This window comes from Orycteropus afer, unplaced genomic scaffold (assembly GCF_000298275.1).
Source record: "Orycteropus afer afer isolate SDZICR_OR568_19922 unplaced genomic scaffold, OryAfe1.0 scaffold00136, whole genome shotgun sequence".
Taxonomy (NCBI): Eukaryota; Metazoa; Chordata; class Mammalia; order Tubulidentata; family Orycteropodidae; genus Orycteropus; species Orycteropus afer.
The window spans coordinates 233,095-252,885 of NW_006921723.1; the positions used below are offsets into that span (position 1 = coordinate 233,095).

Consider the following 19,791-nt stretch of genomic DNA (forward strand, 5'->3'; position numbering starts at 1 on the left):
CGGCAAACGCTCAAAACATGGGAATAAGAGAGGACACCCAAATGAGAGGACACCCAAATGTACACCAAACACTCAAAAAGGTGCCAAGTTTTAGAAAAATAGTTTTTTGCCAAATTGTCTTTAAAGGACTAAAAGGGTGCCCCGCTTTAGCGCTGAGAAACTGAAGTGGGCGGCCAAAGTGCTGCAGGTATTACACAAGAAAGACGCGTGCGCGTCTGACTCTCTGCCAGGCTCACAACCCGGAAGTGTGGCACGTATACAGACAACAAGAGCGCACGCATGTCGCCAGGATTGGCCAATCAAGAAGTGAGGTGGGCACGCAGGCGGAAATAGTATTACCAAACAGGAAGTGTGGCTGTTTATCTACCGACTTCGGGTGGGCGCTATGGAGGCCTACGAACAGGTCCAGAAGGGACCCCTGAAACTGAAAGGCGTCGCAGAGCTCGGAGTGACAAAGCGGTGAGGTCCGGGAAGGGAGGGGGTCCTGTCCCCTGTTTCCTGAGGCCTTTTCCCGGTACCCCGGGTTCTTGCCGTCTGACCTGACCTCACCCCCATCTCCTTGTGTTCCCTTTCAGGAAAAAGAAAAAGAAGGACAAAGACAAGGCGAAACTTCTGGAAGCGATGGGAACGAACAAAAAGAACGAGGAGGAAAAGCGGCGAGGCCTGGACAAGCGGACCCCGGCCCAGGCGGCTTTCGAGAAGATGCAGGAGAAGAGGGTGAGGCGGGGAGCCGAGCAGGAGGGGCGAGGGCGGAGGCAGGGCTGGGAGTCTGCCCTGGACCCTCGGAGGAGGGCGAGGGGCCAGAAAGGCCCCTAATTCCGGGGAAAGGATGCTGTGTGAGGGAGAGAAGAAGCCCTCGGAGCTGGCGGAGCTCCAGAACGAGAAGGCTCCGCTGGTCCGCGTGGATCGCAGAGGAGACAGCCAGAGCTAGAGCCTCGGCCTGGATCCCAGCGCTGTCGCTCATTTGCTAACGCTGGACCAGTGCCTTTCTCTCCGTGCCTTAGTTTCCTCGTCTGTAGGAGTCACGAGAGCGGTATCACGATAGTGAGAACTAATGCAGGCAGTGCACTTAGCACTGGGTCTAACATAGTGTTTGGTGGCCATGCTCATTGCTTTAAGTCACCATGGAGTCCGTTTCCACGATTGAGCACTTTGTTTGGCAGGTTCACGTGTTGTGTTTCATGGTTCCAATAAGTCATTTCTCAGCATTAAACAGTAAGTTTGAGGAGTGGGGCACAGGAGAGGTCAGGATTAGATAAGCCAAGGCCAGTCACGGGGACTGAACTGGTTTTGTTGTGGGGAGGGAATACACAGCCTAGATTACTGATTCTCAACTGGGAGAGATGCCCCTGCCCCCAGGACACTTGGCCATGTCTGGAGACAGTTGTCACAACTGCAGGGGGTGAGTGCTACTGGTATCTTACGGGTAGAGGCCAGCAGTGCTGTTCACCGTCCTGTAATACACAGGATGGCCCCCACCCCAGAGAATGATCTGGAACCAAATGTCAACAGTGCCATGATAGGGAAACTCAGCATTCTTTGGGAAATGCTTGGCCTGGATCCCTGCTCACAGCATACATAATACACTCCTGATGGGTTACAGGGTACGGACCAGATGGTCCTCCAGCTTCTGTGATTTCCCTCCTGTCTCCTTCCCATTTAGTGTGTGGATTTAAACGTGTGCAGCATCCTAAGATGTCAGTAGGTCAGATGATTATGGAATGCAGTGTCTTGTGGGGATCAGGCCCAAGTCCAAGGTTGCTCACCCAGCACAGTCCCACCCCAGGGAACACTGGTGATGTCTTTGGACCTTTTTGGTTGTCAACAGTTAGAGGAAGCAGTGCCACTGGCATCTTGTGGGTAGAGACCAGGGATGCTGTTCATTATCCTACAGTATACAGGGCAACCTCAGTCCAGAGAATGATTTGGGACCAAATGTCATTGGTGTCGAAGCTGAGAAACCCTATTCTGGGTGATTCATTCCAGCGACATCAGGAAAAGCTAACTCATTACCTCCAGGCCTAATTCAGTCATACAGAAAACCACATTGGACTCACCAGTGCTGGGAGGCAGACCTGGTTCTGACCCTGTCTCCGCTGCTTGTCAGGGGAGTGACTCTGGGCACTTAGCTAGCCCTACCACGCCTCAGTTTTTCCATCTGTAAAGTGGGGCTAAAGATTGTACCTCATAGGGTTGTGGTGAGGATTAGATGAGTGAATGCATTTCAGTCTCTGGCCTAAGGTTATACTCAGAGGCAGGGCTGAAATTTTACTGCTTAGCTTGGGTATGGTGAGGGAGAGGCTGATGCAGCCATCATGGTGACTGAAGTTAGGGGCTTGGAGGAGGGCAGTCACAGCAGAGCTGGTGGAAGGAATCAGATGCTGGATCAATTCTGAAGGAAGAACTGCAAGATTTGCTGATAGACTGGTTATAGGCTAAGAAAGAATCAAGGGTGACCAGGATGCTTGACCAGAGCACTGAGTGAATGAAGATACTGTTTACCAACATGGAAAGAACCACTGGTGGTAAAACAGGTTTCACAGAGGAGGCAATCAACACTTGAGTTTTAGAGAAGTTAAGTTTGGGATGCCTGTTGGAAATCCAGATGGAAGATGCTTGTAGGCAATTGAAATCTCAGCCTGAGTGGAGGAGTGGTCTGGGTGCCAATGCATGTTTGGGAATCACTGTGGCATTGGGTGGAACCCTCTGAGGGACACTGATAGAGAAGACATCTTGGGTTCGAGAGCTTAGCTCCATGGCATTCGTGACTAGAGGGTGGCAGAGGAGCCTAGGAGGGAACAGCAGCAAGGAAGGAGGGAAGTAAGGGGGGAGTGTTGTCCTTGGGATCTGAGTCTGCCCCTTGTGGGGGGCAGAAGGGTGTGATTTGGCTGTTGGTGGAGGCCAGGACCAGGGTACCATTGGCCTGGGTGCCTGGTGGCATGTGTTAGGCTGGACCTCCCTGTTGGACCAGCCTGAATGGTGTTGAATGAGGCCCTGGTGTGTGGCCTGAGACTTCCAGCTGTTCTTGGTGTGAGAGCCAGGGTGCCCAGGCCCCTACTCCTGTCCCATGCTAGCTGGGGTTGAGTTGAGCCTTTAAACTCACCTCCCTCTCTCATCTCTTTCAGCAAATGGAGAGGATCCTGAAGAAAGCATCCAAAACCCACAAGCAGAGAGTGGAGGTCAGTCAGGAGCCCAGTGGTAACAGTGGGGAGAGAACTGGGCAGAGGGAGCCACTGAGTGTTGGTGGGAAAGGGGGCATCTTAGGGTTCTCCAGAGAAACAGAATCAGTTAAACATATATATTTCCAGACTAAGATAGACTAGGAAGAAAGGTGATCTACTTCCAAAAATCAGCCTTTGAAAGCCCTATGGATACAATGGTCTGGTCTGTAACCAGTCATGGCGCTGGTGTAGGACCAGGCAGCATTTCATTCCATTGTGTATGGGGTTGCTGTGAGTTGGGAACTGACTCAATGGCAGGTAACACCACCAAGATCTCTGTGTATTCACATACATACATACATGTATATGTTATTGTTAGGTGCCATCAAGTCATCTTCGACTTATAGCAACCCTATGTACAACAGAATGAAACACTGCCTGGTCCTGTGTCAGCCTTACTGTCCTTGCTATACTTGAGCCCATCATTGCAACCACTGTGTCAATCCATCTCATTGAGGGCCTTCCCCATTTTTGTTGACCCTCCACTTCACCAAGCATGATACCCTTCTCCAGGGAATGGTCCCTTCTGACAACATGACCAAAGTAGGTGAGACCAAGTCTGGCCATTCTTGCTTCCAAGGAGCATTCCAGCTGCACTTTTTCCAGGACAGATCTGTTAGTCCTTTTAGCAGTCCATGGTACCTTAGCATTCTTCTCCAGCACCACAACTCAAAAGCATCAACTCTTCTTCAAGTCTTCTTTACTCATTGTCCAGCTCTCCCATGCATATGAGGCAATTGAAAATACCATGACTTGGGTTAGTTCTGGTGGCGTCTTGGATAAGGCTCTTGGCTGCTAACCAGGTCAGCAGTTCAAACCCACCAGCTGCTTCATGGAAGGAAGATGGGTGATCAACTTCATAAAGATTTGTAGCCTCAAAAACCCAACAGGTTGTTAGGAGTCGGAATCGACTTGATGGCAGTGAGGTATACATATGTATATATGTAGAGAGAGAGAAAGAGAGAAATGGAGATGGAGGCAGGGAGAGAGGAGTTACTTTGAAGATTTTCGTCATGAGACTGCGGTGTTAGAGAAAGTTAGAGGCTCCTTCAGTCTTGTGTTCCAAAATTGGTAGGCCTCGGGTTTTGCTCTTAAGGCCTTCAGCTGCTTGGTTGAGGCCCCCCACCTGCATTATGGAGGGTGATCTGCTTAAGAGCAGTGACTTAGATGCTTGTTAGCTGCCATCAATTGGCCCCCAACTCATGGTAACCCCATGCACAATGGAACCCAACACTGCCCGACCCTGCACCATCCTTGTGGGTTGTGGATCAGATCACTGTGATCCATAGGGTTTTCTCTGGCTGATTTTCAGAAGTAGATTACCAAACCTTTCTTCCAGGCCCATCTTAGTCTGGAGTCGCTGCCGACACCTGTTCAGCATCATAACAACACACAAGCCTCCAAAGACAGATGGGCAGTGGCTGGGCATGAGGTGTATTGTTCGGGACTAGGACTTTGTCTCCCACCTCTAAGGCAAGAATTCTGTCACTGAACCACCACAGCAGCATCTAGACTATGTTTGACCAAACAGCTGGGCATCATTGCCTAGTCAAGTTGACATGAAATTAATCATCACAGGGTCATCCTGAGGTCATTCAAGAGAGAAACCAGGGTTCGGGCATCTACAGGACCTGACAGGTTGGGTTTAAATGGAGAGGAGGATGTTTCCAGAGAAGAGACAGGATGTGGAAGAGGTTGGGTGGGCAAGGCTGTGGACCCCCTTGTGCCCTGCATGGGTCTGTGCTGAGACGGTCTTTCTCTTTGACTTTCCCAGGACTTCAACAGACACCTGGACACACTCACTGAGCATTACGACATCCCAAAAGTCAGCTGGACCAAGTAGCTTCTTGGCCTCTGGGCATGATGTGGTCTCAAGGGGAAGTGGAAGATGAACCTGGGTCTATATTGGGTACCTTTGCATTTTCTGCTGCAGCGGTGCTTTTTGAAACTCGTCTTGTTCTGGAACTTGATTAAACACTGTCCTTTCACTCAATTTTGGTTTCTCAGTAGACTGTAGAAGATAAACCTTTTTAGTGTGGACTGGAAAGCTTTGGAAGTTAATCTGGAGGTTGAAGTTGTTCTTTTTAAGTGCCACGTAAGAATGTTTAGTTCTCCGAGTTTCATTTAAGCCTGAGGACAACCAGCCAGCTCTCTTCACCCAGATAAACTGACTCCAGAGGATAAGAAACTATCCTTATCCTGTTGTGGCCTGTAGTGTACAGACCCCCAGGTATGTGGACTTTTAGGCTCCTATTAGCTTGAGGATTAAGCTCCATCCAGGACCTAGGGAAACTGCCCATGGCTTCATGGACTTCGACCACCGCCACAGCCCTCCTGCCTGAGATACAGAGGACAGCCGCCCATGGCAAAGATAGCATGTCCAGCCTGGTCCTTTCCTGAGCCTGTGACTGGCTGGCAGCCCCTCCCCCAGTTTCCCCATTCCAGACATTTCTAATGGATGTCACCACAGCCTCCTTGGCAGACATCACTAATTGGTCACAGTTATCTTTGTAATGGAATCCAGACACCGCCTGACTCTCCCCTCAACCAGGGCTCCAATCAGTCCCCATAGTTACTCAGAGTTGGCACATGACCTGGAGCCTGTTGAGGTGACAGGCCCAAGGCTGAACCCCTGCAGACACACATAGATGGTCAAATGGGAGGACCCCATTACTGGTCCTGGAGATCCAGGGTCTTTGGGGGCCTGGGTTTACTGGATGAGGCTCCATCTGTGTACTCTACCGAAGAAGGCAGTTTCTATTGACACAGCTTCCAAAAGAGTAACAAAGTGAGAAGACAAAAAGTGTTATGCTTGAGGGTATAATAAGTGAACTGAAAATTAAAGCAACAACCAGTTATTAAATATGAGTCTGTGTGTCTTCCTTATAAGCTGTTTGGTCTCCATTGGGAATGCTGCCTTTTTATTGCATGTGAAGGATACGCATACCTCGAAGTACTAAAAAAAGGTCCTTGGGTAGTACACATGGTTTATGCTCGACTATTAAAAATTGGTGGTTCAAAACCACCCAGTGGTGCCACAGAAGAAAGTCCTGGCGATCTGCTTCCATAAAGATTTCTTAGGTGCCATTGAGTTGATTCCAACTGTGACCCTATGTGACAGAGCAGAACTGCTCCCTGGGGTTTTCTTTGCTATAATCTTTATGGAAGCAGATCTCCAGGTCTTTGTCCTGTGGAGCTACTGGGTGGGTTTGAACTGCCAGCCTTTTGGTTAGCAGCTGAGTGCTTAACCAAATAGCCACCAGCCTAGAAAACCCTATGGAGCAGTTAGTTCTATCCTGTAATGTGTGGGGTAATGATGAGTAGGAATCACTGATGGTAATTGTTTTTGTTTTTCTAACCAGGGGTGGGAGAAGGGAAAGTTACTTCTTAAGGGGCAACAAACTATTAAGGGTGTTGGAAAAATTTAGAAACAGTGATGGATGCAAAACATGATGATTCTGTTAGGTGCTGCTGAGTTGAGATCCTACATACAAAAGAACAAAAACACTGCCCGGGCCTGTGCCATTCTGACAACTCTTGCTCTGCTTGAGTGCTTCATTGCTGCCACTGTGTCAATCCATCCTGAGGGTCTTCCCCATTTTCTGACCCTCCACTTTACCACGCATGATACCCTTCTCCAGGAACTGGTCCCTTGAGGGACAGTATGACTAAAGTATGAGAGGCAAAGTCTGGCTGTTCTTTTTTTCCATGGAGTATTCTGGCTATACTTCCTCTAAGACAGATTTGTTACTACTTCTGGCAGTCCATGGTCCCTTCAATATTCTTCATCAACACCACAATTCAAATGCATCAATTCTGCAGTTTTCCTTACTTGTTGTCCAGCTGTCCCAAGCATACAGGGCTGTTAAAAATACCATGGCTTAGGTCAGGTGCACGTTAGTCTTCAAAGCAGCACCTTTCTCTTAAGACACTTTAAGGAGATCTCTTGAACCAGATTTGCCCAGTGCAATAATACATCGTTTGATTTCTTGACTGCTGCTTCCATGGGCACTGTGGATCCAAGTAAAATGAAATCCTTCACAACTTCAGTCTTTCTCCATCTATCATGTTGTTTATTGTTCCAGCTGAGGATTTTTGTTTTCTTTATATTGAGGTGTAGCCCATAATGAAGGCTGTAGTCTTTGATTTTCATCAATAAGTGTTTCAAGTCTTCACCTTTAGCAAGCAAAGTTGTGTCACCTGTGTATCACAGGTTGTTAATGACTCTCCTGTCCAGATGCCACATTATTTTTCATATAGTCCAGCTTCTTGGATTATTTTCTCAGCATACAGATTGAATATGTGTGGTAAAAGGATACAGCCCTGCACACACCTTTCCATTTTAAACATTCAGTATCCCCTTGTTCTGTTCGAACTACCTCTTGGTCTATGTTCAATACAGGTTCCTCATGAGCACATTCAAAAAACAAAAAACAAAAACTTACTGCCCTCAAGTTGATTCAACTCACAGTGACCCCTCCTTGGGTTTCCGAAGCAGTATCTCTATGGAAGTAGATGCCCAATCTTCCTTCTGAGGAGTTGCTGGTGGGTTTGAACCACCAGCCTTCTGGTTAGCAGTCAGATGCCTTAGGCACTATACTGCCAGAGCTTCTGAGCATAATTAAGTATTGTGGAAGTCCCATTCTCCACAATGTAATCCATAATTTGTTATAATCCATACAGTCAAAAGCCTTTGTGTAGTCAATGAGACACACGTAAACATCTTTCTGGTATTCTTTGCTTTCAGCCAAGGTCCCTCTGACATCAGCAATAATATCCCTCATGCCATGCCCTCTTCTGAATTCACCTTGAATTTCTGGCAGTTCCCTATCAATGTACTGCTACCAACCATCTTTGAATTATCTTCTGCAAAATTTTACTTGCTTGTGATATTAATGATATTGTTTGATAATTTCCTCATTCACTTCAATCACTGCATAAAGGGTATGGAGGCATTGTCATCTTAGCTCCTTTAACTTCACAAGGGGGAGAGACAATCACCACCGGCAGCCCAAGGCTGATTCCTATGAGATGAAAGTCAGACATGCCACCACCCTCCCTTTTTACCAATTCTGACACCAACTATCCCTCTCATGGCACTGTCTCCTTCTTTGCTGGATTCGACAATTCACTGTAATGGCCACAGAACTCATAGACAATACTCAGTGATGGAATTTATTAGGGAAGTTGTTGTTGTTGTTGTTGTTATGTGCCGTTGAGTCGGACCCGACTCATAGCGACCCCTCCTTGGGTTTCCGAGGCAGTATCACTATGGAAGTAGATTTCCCCATCTTCCTTCTGAGGAGTGGTTGATGGATCTGAACTGCCAGCCTTCTGGTTAGCAGTCAAGTGCCTTAGGCACTACGCTACCAGAGCTCCCATTCAGGAAGTAACAGGTTACAATTCAGGTTCAGGAATGCTCAAGATACAATTCTTCGATTAGAGTAGCTCCTCTCAGCCATGCCTGACATGCCTCTCTTTGGCCTGACATGCCTCTTGGCCTGGCCTTTGCCCTGCTCTGGTAAGTGTTATAAAGCTCTTTTAGTTCTGCTGATAGGTACACCTAGGTGCACCCCACTTTGCTAGCAAGCCTCCTGCCCAAAGGCACTTAGCTTTCTCACTCTGTGGGCTGGCAAATCTGCCACCATCTCATGCTGGTCCCTTAGTTCTGCTGCTGCTATCTCTCTGCCATCTCTGCGTGGAGAACTCAGGTCTCAGGATGTACTCCACTCCTGGCTTTTCTTTCTTGCTGGTAGTGAGATTCCCCTTTTCCACCTCTAGGATGGCTCGTTTTAAGCCTAATGGAATGACAAAACTGACCAATACTGACATTAGGGTTCCATACGCCTTATTTCCATGGTGCCACCCCCACAAAGGGGGTTATTTACATTACTAACAAGCCAGACCACAAGCACCTTACATTTACATAGTTCCATTCCACCTAGTCATCTGGTGGGAGTCACAAAGACCATGGCCAGAAGAGCCACACCAAGTAATTCACTGCACTATAATCACCTTTCTTTCAAATAGGCACAAATATGGATCTCTTCCATTCTGTTGGCCTGGTGGCTGTCTTCCAGATTTCTTGGCATAAACGAGCACCTCCAGCACTGCATCCCTTTGTTGAAACATCTCAGTGGGTAGTCTGCCAATTCTTGGAACCTTATTTTTCACCAATTCTTTCAGTGCAGCTTGGATTCCTCCTTCAATACCACTGGCTCTTGATCATATGCTACCTCCTGAAATGGTTGAACATTGACCAATTATTTTTGGTACAGTGACTCCGGGTATTCTTTCCATCTTCTTGTGATGCTTCCTGCATCATTCAATATTTTGCCCATCTCCTACTGCCATCAAGTTGGTCCCAACTCACAGCAACCCCTCCTTGCATTTCTGAGGTGGTATCTCTATGGAAGTAGATTGCCCAGTCTTCCTTCCGAGGAGTGGTTGGTGGGTTTGAACCACCAGCCTTCTGGTTAGCAGTCAGATGCCTTAGGCACTCGGCCACCAGAGCTCTCATAGAATCCTTCAATATTGCAACTCAAGGCTTGATTTTTTTCTTCAGTTCTTTCTTCTTAAGAAATGCTAAGTGTGTTCTTCCCTTTTGGTTTTCTAACTCCAGGTCTTTGTACATTTCATTATACTTTTTTCTCTTGACCTGCCTTTAGAAATCTTCTATTCAGCTCTTTTATTTCATTTTTTCCATTCTCTTTAGCTACTCCTTTCAAGAGCAAGTTTGAGTCTCTCTTGACATCCATTTTGGTCTTCTCTTCCCTTGCTGTCTTTTAAATGACCTTTTGCTTTCTTCATGTATGATGTCCCTGATGTTATCCCACAACTTGTCTAATGAACGTAATCAGCATCAATTGTACATGTAAAAACCTGTTGAAATGTTGAATGTTTTGTTATATGTACTTTCACCACAATAAAACAAAAAGAAAAAGCAAACTATTATTTTTATCTATATTCCATGGGGGCGTGATTTTCACACGACCATTTCAGGTAATAAACAGGCAGAAAACCACGCTTGTTCACGGACGAACGTTGACACCGACTGGTCACCGGTATTTACTGCAGTGTAAGGCTGGACTGCCTGTCAGTTTGCTTGATCTCTTTCCAAGTAACTGCCATCTCGCCCCTCCTACCAGAGTCTCCGAGACTTCCCCACCAGACTGCACCTCCATAAAGCCTGAGCCCCAGCGCGGAGTAGAGAGGTGTCCACCTTTGGCATTTCTCACCTGACCTGCTGGGGGGCCCCTGGCGGCGGGGGCGGAAGATAGGGTTCACACCCGGCTTCCGCGTTCCTAGAGGCGGGGGCAGGAAACATGGCCCACAAAGGGCTTCCGCGCCTGCGTACATTCCTCCCTACGCCTGCGCAGTACTGGCAGCTCCGCCCGGACCGGACATAACGGTCCTACCGCGGCTCCTGGACCGGAAGTGGAGACGGACTGTGGCGGGGCGAGCCCGGCCTTATTCAACTCCCGGCCGTTTCCGCCGCCACCGCCGAGGCTATCGCCGAGGCCTCCCGCCGCCGCCATGTCTGCTAGCGCCGTCTACGTGCTGGACTTGAAGGGCAAGGTACTCAGGCGCCCCACCCTTTCCGTTGCCAGGCAACTGGCGGGGGCCTCGCCCAGTGGGGACCCACCCCGTTGCTAGGTAACTGGCCAGTGAACCCCACCCGGGTGTGAGGCTGGGAGGCCCCAAGACCGCACCTGAGCGCCCCACCCCATTGCTAGGATATCGGGCGGGGTCTTCTACCTGACAGCCCTGCCCTGTTGCTAGGTGACGCAGTGGTGTGCCCCCGCCTGGCAATGGCCAGCTAACTGGCTGCACGACCTTCGCAGCCTCTGAGCGCGGGCCGGGAACTCTGGCCTCCGTGGGGGTCCAGGAGGCCGCGGGGAGGGCAGGGCCTTGCGACCGGTGGCCCCAGGTGGCGAGGCGTGGCAGGGACTGTATGCCCTGGGGCTCATCCCGCCCTGGCGGGCGCAGCCTCTACTATTCACCCGGTATTTTCTCCATGCCATTTCGCCTTGTAGGTATTGCGTTAATGAGCTTTCATGGTGACACTGATTCTCTACAGAGTTAGATGAAGTGGGTGGTAGGAGCGTCAATGTGCAAAGGGGGAAACTGAGGCACAGATGCTGAAGCACCCCGCCCAAGGTCACCCAGGTGGCAGAGAAATGGCAGGTTGAGGCGTCGGTCCTAAGGCTCAAACCCAAATCACCCACTGACTAAGTTGATTTTTGTGAGCTGGTGCTGAGCACCAGGCTGTCTCTGACTCATGGCCACCCCATGTGTGCAGGGAACTGCTTCATAGCGTTTTCAGGGTTGTGACCTTTCAGAAGTATAGATCCTCAGGCTTTTCTTGCAAGACATCTCTGAGTGCACTTGAACCACCAACTTATCAGTTAGGAGCCAAACTTGTAAAGCATTTGTATGATCCAGGGACTCCAAAATGTTACTTGTTAATTGCTAGTCAATTTCAACTGATGAGCAAGCAACCAACTGCTCAGAGTAGAACTGTGCTTTGCAGGGTTTTCAAGGCTATAACCTTTCAGAAGCAGATCGCCAGGCCTGTGTGGGTTCAAATCACCAGCCTTCCGGCAAGTAGTCTAGTGTAACTGCACTAGTGTAACTGCACTGTCCAAGGACTAACCCCAGGCAGGAGGAGCAGAAAGCACAGCCAGCCCCTGTCTTGTGGAGACCACAATCTGGTGGGGAAGATGGGCAGTAACTTCAAAAAGCACAAGCCAGTATTCATTGGAGTGGGGGAGTAGTGATCACCTATAGTAGTAAGGAGGTCCTGCCGCATCAGGGGTCAGGGAGGGCACCCAAGGGAATAGCATGTCCACTGAGGTGTGAGGGAGGGTCTGACGTAGCTGGACTAGGAGGCTGTGCTGGTTCCAGGAAGCGGCCACCTTTCCCAGGAGAATCTGTTTAAAAAACCCAAACCAAGCTCCTTGACATCGAGTTGACTCTGACTTATGGCGACCCTGTATGTTATAGGGTAGAGCTGTGTCCCACAGGGTTTTCTTGGCAGTAATCTTTATGGAAGCAGATGGCCAGGACTTTCTTCCTCCTTGCCACTGGTTGGGTTCGAACTGCCAACCATTAGTTTAGTAGCCAAGCATAAACTACTTGAGCCACCCAGGGACCTTATGGCGGGTGGTCTGAGAAAATTACTTGAAGGAGGGGTCATGGAGTTCTTTCAGACATGGGCTGCTGAAAGGCAATGGCCAAGCCCACCCTGGGGGACGAAAGGCAGTGGTGTCTGGCCTCTCACCTGAGAGTGACAAAACAGATCCCAAAAGTGGCAAGGACGAGCGAGAAGTATGTGGGTGTTAAGTCCTGTTATCGGGGGGGGGGGGGTGGAGGACAATTAGTGCAGAAGGGCTAAGGGGTGAAGTGGCAGCCCCTCTCCCCACTCCCAGCACCTTTCTCCTGAGGGGACACCCAGGCTGCCCTCCTTGGAGGCCATCCAGGGTCAACAGATTATGGGTCCCATGCTGGGCTTCCTTGCCTCACCTTCTCAGAGGGAGGGAAGATGGATGCCCCAGGCCCAGGGTAAGGGGGACAGTGCACCCCGAAGCCTTGTGTTCTACTCTGCTTCTGCCTTGGCCTTGTGTCTGGCTCACTCACACCTTCTTCGGCAGGTGTTACATGAGTACCTAGCACGAACCAAACACTGTGCCAGGCACAGGGGGTCCCTGTGGCCGTGAGGTCTGGGTGAGCTCAGCACCTGTCCCTACAGCACAGATTGTGGCCTCGGCAGGTACCTCCCCTTGGGCCTCACTTTCTTCATCAGTCAGGAGAGGCCATTTTGGGGATGTTGTGAGGACTCACTGAGCAATCTGCAAGGCTCGGCCCCAAGCCCGTCCTGCCTTCCAGGTTGGACTCGCTGCAGAGATTTACCGGCCGGTCAGATCCAGCTGGTTGGATCCAGCAGCCACAAGGGCAGGGACAAGGCCTGAGGACTGCAGTTGCTCAACCTCGCTTTGGGCGAAGGAAGGAAGGTGATTACAAAAGGCCCCTGAAGAAGGGCAGTGCCAGCTTTGTGTTTTGGAGGGTGACCACGTGGCAGTCATGTTGACAGGGAGGCAGCCCACTGGGCACACAGGGTAAAGGGCAGCCACTGGAGCTGGAGAGCCGCTCATCCTGGGTAATGCCCATGCCTGGAGGGCAGCACTAGGGGCCCGTGGGTGTTGAGATGTACAGATGGGAGGAGATACAGGGACATGAGGAGGAGCTACCACCATGGGGAGATTGTCACCCAGGAGAAGGGGGACCGAGGGACACAGGGAGAGGGAGTCACCATGGGGATATTGTGGCGTAGAAAAGCGTCACTGGTCTTGCCTTTTGGGCTCCTTCTCAGCAATCAAGATGACTTTTCGTCTTCCACTCACTCCCTATGGACTTGATGCCTTAAAAGCTTGCCTCCTGAGTAGACTGTATTTGACCAATGCTAATGAATGGCACCCGAAGCAATGTGTGACCGCAAGTCTCTGCCGACCAGAGTGGGGAGCAGCATGGCCACAGGCCCCTCCACCTCTGTTTTCTGGTCTCTCTAGCCTCTGGCGCTGCTGACCACCTCCTCCAGCATGTGTCTGCAGTGCCATGCTTGGTTGTCCTCCTGTCTCTCCTGCTGCCCTCTGTGGGCCCTCCTCGTTTGCTTCCTCTCGGATGTTGGCTCAGACCTGAGGGTATCTCTCTGTACCAATCCTTTCCTGGGTGTGTCAGAAAAAACAATCCAGTTGCTGTCAAGTAGATTCTGACTCAGAGTGACCCTGTGTGTTACAGAGTAGGACTGCACCTTAGGGTTTTCTTGGCTGTGATCTTTAAGCAAGCAGATCACCAGGCCTTTCTCCATGGTCTGCTGGCTTGGTTCAAGCCACCAACCTTTAGTAGTTGAGTGCAAACCATTTGTGACACCCAGGGACGGGGTGTGTCAGCAACTCAAATTTGTACCTATCCAAGCACTGGCTTCTGGACCCCTCAGCAGCCCCACAGCCACCACACGTTCTGCATTTCCCAAAAGGAACTCCTTTCGCCCCCAGGCCTGCTCTCTTCAGTGCTCACACCTCAGTGAGTTACGCCCTCCGGGTGGTTGTCTGGACCAGAAACCCAGGCATTATTCTGCTGTCTGTACCTCCTTATCCCATGCTCACCCCACACAGTACTGGGTCCCTCCTGTGGTTGGGTTCTGTCCATGTGCTGACTGGAAGGAGGTGGTTGTAGCTCTTGGGGAGTATGCCACTCCATGGGGCCAACAGATGGAACATGGGGAAGCGGGGGCATTGAGGACGCGTGAAGCCAGGCTGGGGAGGGCGTGGAGCACCGGTCTTTAGTCAGGGTGAACTGTGCTGAGGCTGGGCAGTGAGGAGTGGGCTGAGGCCCGCAAGCGCGAAGGCCTTGGGGCAGAGATGTGTGTTCAGAGGCTAGCAGGACTGGAACGGAGTGAACAGGGAGAGCAGAGGAGGGGCTGCAGGACGGTGAGGGGCCAGGCCAGGGCCCCGCAGATGTTGGGGCAAGGCTCAGGGTATGTTCTCGGTGCAGCGGAGGCCATGTAGGTGGCAATGTCAGCAGCAGGGAGAGCCGACTTGACTTTGGTTTAAGATGGCCCCTCTCACTATTGTAGAGAAGGGACCAGGGGCTGGTCAAGAGTGGCAGCAGGGGTAGGACTGTCCCATTTAGTCTATCCTGTCTTGCAGCTTGTTTGGGATATGTGATCTTCAACTGAGGCCAGCCTTGGCGCCTGCCCCCATGGTGTAAGGATCAAGCCTTGAGCCTCAGGAGGCCCTGGGTCTGTCTTGGCTGCGCCTTGTCCCCAGGCCCAGGATGACTCACCCTACAGCATCACGTACTAAGTATGTGAACCTCTATGCAGCCACACCCAGGTTGAGCACATACATCCCTCCACCATCCCTTTGAGGGCTTGGGCCAGGGCACCTGCCTGTGCCAGCGGCACCCCAGAGGAGGGACACTGGAGGAAAGGGTGGCCCAGGGATGTCCCAGGAGCAGGGCTTAGCGGCAGCAGTGGCCCTGCCAGGAGTGGGCAAGAACATGCCTGTGCTCATAGGGTGATCTTAATGAGCAGTCACCTCTCTGGGCACCACTGCCAATCTCTGTGAGAATGACGGTCCCCCTCCTGGGGTCAGCAAGGAGAGGTTCAAGGGCATGCAGAGCCCCTCAGCTGGGCTGCCCCACCTGGGGGCTGTGTCCCTGAGCCACAGGCTAAGAAGATGGGGCAGTGTGTGTGCGTGTGCACATGTGAGCAGAGATACTAGGAGGGATGTGTGTGTGCACATGTGTGCCCACGTGCAGACAGACTAGGGAAGAAGGTGCTCATTTGTGTGTGCTCTCATCACACCCTCTCGGCCTGACAGGATAGACAGTCGCTCTCATCCTGAGCCTCATGTCCCAAGGAAGGGCAGTCTAGGTGGGTTACTTCTACAATGGCACCCTTAGAACCTGCAGCACTGCCCTCACAGGACATGGAGCCGCAGCAGCTCCGGGTGTACCTGGCATGTGTTTCCAAACCTGCCTCTTAGTCCCTTATCAAGCTGTGATTTATACATAATAAACCTCAGGTGTCTGAGCGCACACTTGTGAGTGAGGCCGGGTGAGTGCCCTAGGAGGCCGTGCTGAGCTTCCCCTTCTCCCTGCGCCCCTCGGCCCCACCTACCCCCCAGGCAGCACAGTCTATGTGCTCCCCTCTCTGAGCATCAGGATCCAAATCTTGCCCACATCGTCACATCAGGCATTCCTTCCTGTCCCTTGCTGCAGTGTGCACCATGGTGTAGGTGGACACACTGTTTCTCCGGTCACCTGTTAAGGGATGTCTGCGTTGTCTCCAGTATGCGTCTAGTGAAAATAAAGATGCTTTGGGGTGAATGCCAGCGGGGACTGGCTGGGTCACATGGTGGGCAGATATATAACTTTTTGAGAAACTGCTAAACTGTTTTCCCAAGTGATTGTCCTGCTGTACAGTACTGTCCTCAGTAGACGAGGGCTCCGGGTGCTTGGCACCCTCACCACGGGCTGTGAAAGAGCAGCCAGGAGCAGGGCCGCCTCTGTCAGCCAGGTGGTTTTGTGAACACAGCACCATCTCCTAGGGGCTCTGACGTGGGCGGGAGGGTCAGCAGGGAGAGCCCTTTGGTGTCTTCCAGCTGCTCCAGTCCCAGACCTCCCCTGTGGAGCTCCCTCTGGGACGTGCTCTGTGTGCAGCATTCCCTGGGGGAGGGCTGCAGGACGGCCTCTCGTCCCTCCCACCGACAAGGCCATGATCGGTTTCCCTGCACGGGTCTCCCCTTCTGCCCCGTGCACCCAGTTGTAGGACAGAAAGTGAAGACCACCGCCTCCCTTCCTGCCCCCCAGGTGCTCATCTGCCGGAACTACCGTGGCGACGTGGACATGTCGGAGGTGGAGCATTTCATGCCCATCCTGATGGAGAAGGAGGAGGAGGGGATGCTGTCGCCCATCCTGGCCCATGGTGGCGTCCGCTTCATGTGGATCAAGCACAACAACCTCTACCGTATCCTTTCAGAGAATGGCACGTGTGTGTGCATTAGCATGCGAGCGTGTGCATCTCCCTGTGGGTGGCCGAGACTGTGTGTCTGTACGTTCATGAGCTGTCACTCCACCCCCGACTGTGGCCAGGCATCTTCTATATCCTGGTGCTGCGGGGAGGGCTGGCTCTGCAGCCCGTGGCTCTGCTGGCAGGCTGGCCCAGCCTTCACCTCCTGTCTGCCTTGTGGACTGACGCACCGCCTCCACAAAGGGTCCCGACTGTCATTGGGGCTGGCGCATGTGAATTGACCTGCAGGTGTAGTTCTTTTTCTGTGCACATGGCCGCAGCACCCCCAGGAGCTGGTTGGAAACTGAAGGCTCAGACCTGCCCAGTCGGGTCTGGGTCAGGGAGCACCTAGGGGTTTGTGTGCTTAGGAATCCCCAGGCCCTGCCATGTGGCTCTTTGCTCATATATCTCTGTCTATAGCCCTGTGAGCAGTGCATGGGTGGTCAGGCCATTCCCCACAGCCGCCTGGTCCTGTGATAGCTGCCCAGCACGTGTGTGGGGGTGACAGTTGTGGTCCGATCTCACCAGGACCAGGTGGACCTGTTCTCATTCAAGCCCCAGCATTCTCACTTGGGCGCTGGTGCAGAGGGCAAGGGCTCCTTCAGGTGTCCCTACCCAGCATTCCCTGTGTGAGTGACGTCCTTTCCCTTCCCGTCTGTCCATTGGTTGTATTGTCGTTGGGGAGGGGGGTTTTCCAACGGAGCCGGTGTACCTGCTGGCCTCCTTGTTAAACCCTTGGAGCTGGAGCCTGAGGGTGTGGCCCTGCCTCTCTGACTTGGCGGCATCCATTCTGGTATCTGCAAGGCAGTGAATGGGGGAGGGAGTGAGAGGTGGTCCCCAGAGCTCACAGCTTGGCAGGGAACAGTGCTGGGTTGCACACAGCCCCTGGGGAAGTCAGGGCACCTGCTGGGGCCTGCAGAGGAGGAAGCCAGGAACACAGAGGAATAGGAAGGGCTTGTGTGTGGGGCCCCATGATAGAGGCTTGCCCATGCAGGTAGGGGCATCTGCAGCCTGGGCACTTGATAACATTGCCGACTGAGCAGGTAGGAAGACCCAAGCTGGATTCAAGAGCGAGAGTGCTCAGGGCCAGGCCAGGAGGGGCACAGTGGGAACTGGCCTGGCTGCTTCCACAGAGCCATCTGGGTACCTGGCCACAGTGGGCACACAGCTTGGGAAGAGAAGGTGAGGGAGCCCTGCTCCCACCCCTGGACCATGCCACGTCCCTCCTGCCTTCAGCCCTGTGACTCCACGGATCGCTCTGCCCTCCTCCCCTCTGCCGTCTCTCATGGGTGTCACTGCTTAGCTCTCTTCTCAGCATCATCTCCTGACCTATGGCTGGGGTGACTTGAGTCCTTTGGCATCTCGGTGGTCCTTGTGTCAGCTGAGTACCCCTTGTGAGCTGGTGCCGTGCCTGGTGCAGACTAGGTGCTCAGTAGGCCTAGCCAGGGGGGCAGTGTTGGTTCTGTGGTAGCATTCTTGCTGTCCGTTCCGGAGACCTGGGTGCACTTCCTGGCTGATGTGCCTCATACACAGCCACAGCAGGTTTCGGGGGGAGCTTCCAGACTAAGACAGACTAGGAAGGAAGGCCAGGTGACTGACTTTTGAAGCTTAGCCCGTGAAAACCCGATGGTCCGATCCACAGCTGATTACGGGGGTGGCACTGGACCAGGCAGCGTTTTGTTCTGTTGTGCACAGGGTCACCAAGAGTCGGGTGCCAGCTCAGTAGTGGCTAACAAAGCAGCAGGAGCCCTGGCCCAAGGGAACATGGTGGGTGACTGGCCGCTCCCACACACCCAAGAACCAGAACTGACTTCCAGAAGCTTCTTAACTCCCCATACAGTGGTCGCCACCTCCAAGAAGAATGCGTGCGTGTCGCTGGTGTTCTCCTTCCTCTACAAGGTGGTGCAGGTGAGTTCAGTGCGGGGGTGCTTCTCTGCTCTGCAGGCTGAGGCCACCCTGTACGTCTCTGCAGCCTTGTTTGCTGCCCTGCCCTGGTTAGGGGAGGCATGTGGGCAGGAGAAGGCAGGTGTGTACCCTGCCCCTGCCCCTGCTGCCCCTGGCCTGGCCTGGGAAGAGCTACTGGTGACCCTGGGGGGACAAATATGTCCCCCCAGCTGATGCTCAGGGGTCAGGGAAATAGGATAACAGCAGGAGGGCTGGGCCGAGCCAGCCCACCATCTCCACAGGGATCTAAAGACACAGCCCTGACACTCACCTAGAAGGGATGTTAATCACCTGGCCTGGCCTGAGGATGAGATAGTGGTGGAGACAGCACATGCAAAGGCCCTGGGGCAGGAGCAGAAGGGTGCATGTGATGTGGTCAGGCACCATCAGGGAGGCCAGTGTGGGCCCAAGACAGGGAGCAAGGACAGAGCTTGGGCTGGGGTCAGCCAGGTGGATGGGGCCCACCTGGGTAGGGAGAGTCAGGTAAGGATTTACTCTAAATGTGACAGGAAGCTGTTGCAGGGCCTTAGGCAGGAAGTTGACGTGGCCTGACTGGTTTTAAGCGGTCTCTCTGACTCTGAGTAGGAAATGAACTGGAAGGCAGCAGGGAGGCCAGTGAGGAGCTGCCATGGGGTCCAGCAGGGAAGAGTGGGGGGTGGGGCAACTAGAGGAGACTCAGGTCCAGGGGGCTGGGGCTCAGGTGGTATCCGCGCGGCCAGCCTGAGAGCCTCCTGGGAGAGTACTGGGGATCAGAGGCTTGGGGGGGATGAGGACATGTGGGGAGGAGAAGAGCGAGCCCACCAGAGAAGCCCCATATGTGGCTGGAGAGCTGGGGCCTGCCCTGGGCTGGATGCTGTCTCTGGTGGGAGAGGGGCAGCTCCCCAGCCTGTTGTGGCAGAGTTGGCAGTGGCGGTCCTGGAGGCTAGAGGAGGGGAGCAGAAGGGCCCTGTCCCTCCATTCAGTGGTCAGTGTTCCTTTCCGCCTTAGTGACCTTCTTCTCATTCTTGTGCCTGACAGAGCTACTTAATGAACCGCCCCTCCCCTCCTGCCCCA

General features: G+C 52.5%; 2 protein-coding genes across 2 annotated transcripts in view; both read left to right on the forward strand.

Annotated features, from left to right (window-relative positions):
- Positions 1-385: 385 nt before the first annotated feature.
- On the forward strand, positions 386-5,064 carry FAM32A (family with sequence similarity 32 member A). Its single transcript, XM_007945309.2, has 4 exons — positions 386-459; positions 576-717; positions 3,126-3,179; positions 4,996-5,064. The coding sequence occupies exons 1-4, from the start codon at positions 386-388 to the stop codon at positions 5,062-5,064; spliced, it is 339 nt and encodes a 112-aa protein (XP_007943500.1).
- Positions 5,065-10,719: 5,655 nt separating this feature from the next.
- The window catches only part of AP1M1 (adaptor related protein complex 1 subunit mu 1), a 37,962-nt gene continuing 28,890 nt past the window's right edge, over positions 10,720-19,791 (forward strand). The window contains exons 1-3 of the mRNA XM_007945310.2: positions 10,720-10,799; positions 16,596-16,752; positions 18,635-18,702. Coding sequence (XP_007943501.1) covers positions 10,758-10,799; positions 16,596-16,752; positions 18,635-18,702 — 267 coding nt within the window. The 5' untranslated portion in view covers positions 10,720-10,757. The remainder of the gene's footprint in view (positions 10,800-16,595; positions 16,753-18,634; positions 18,703-19,791) is intronic.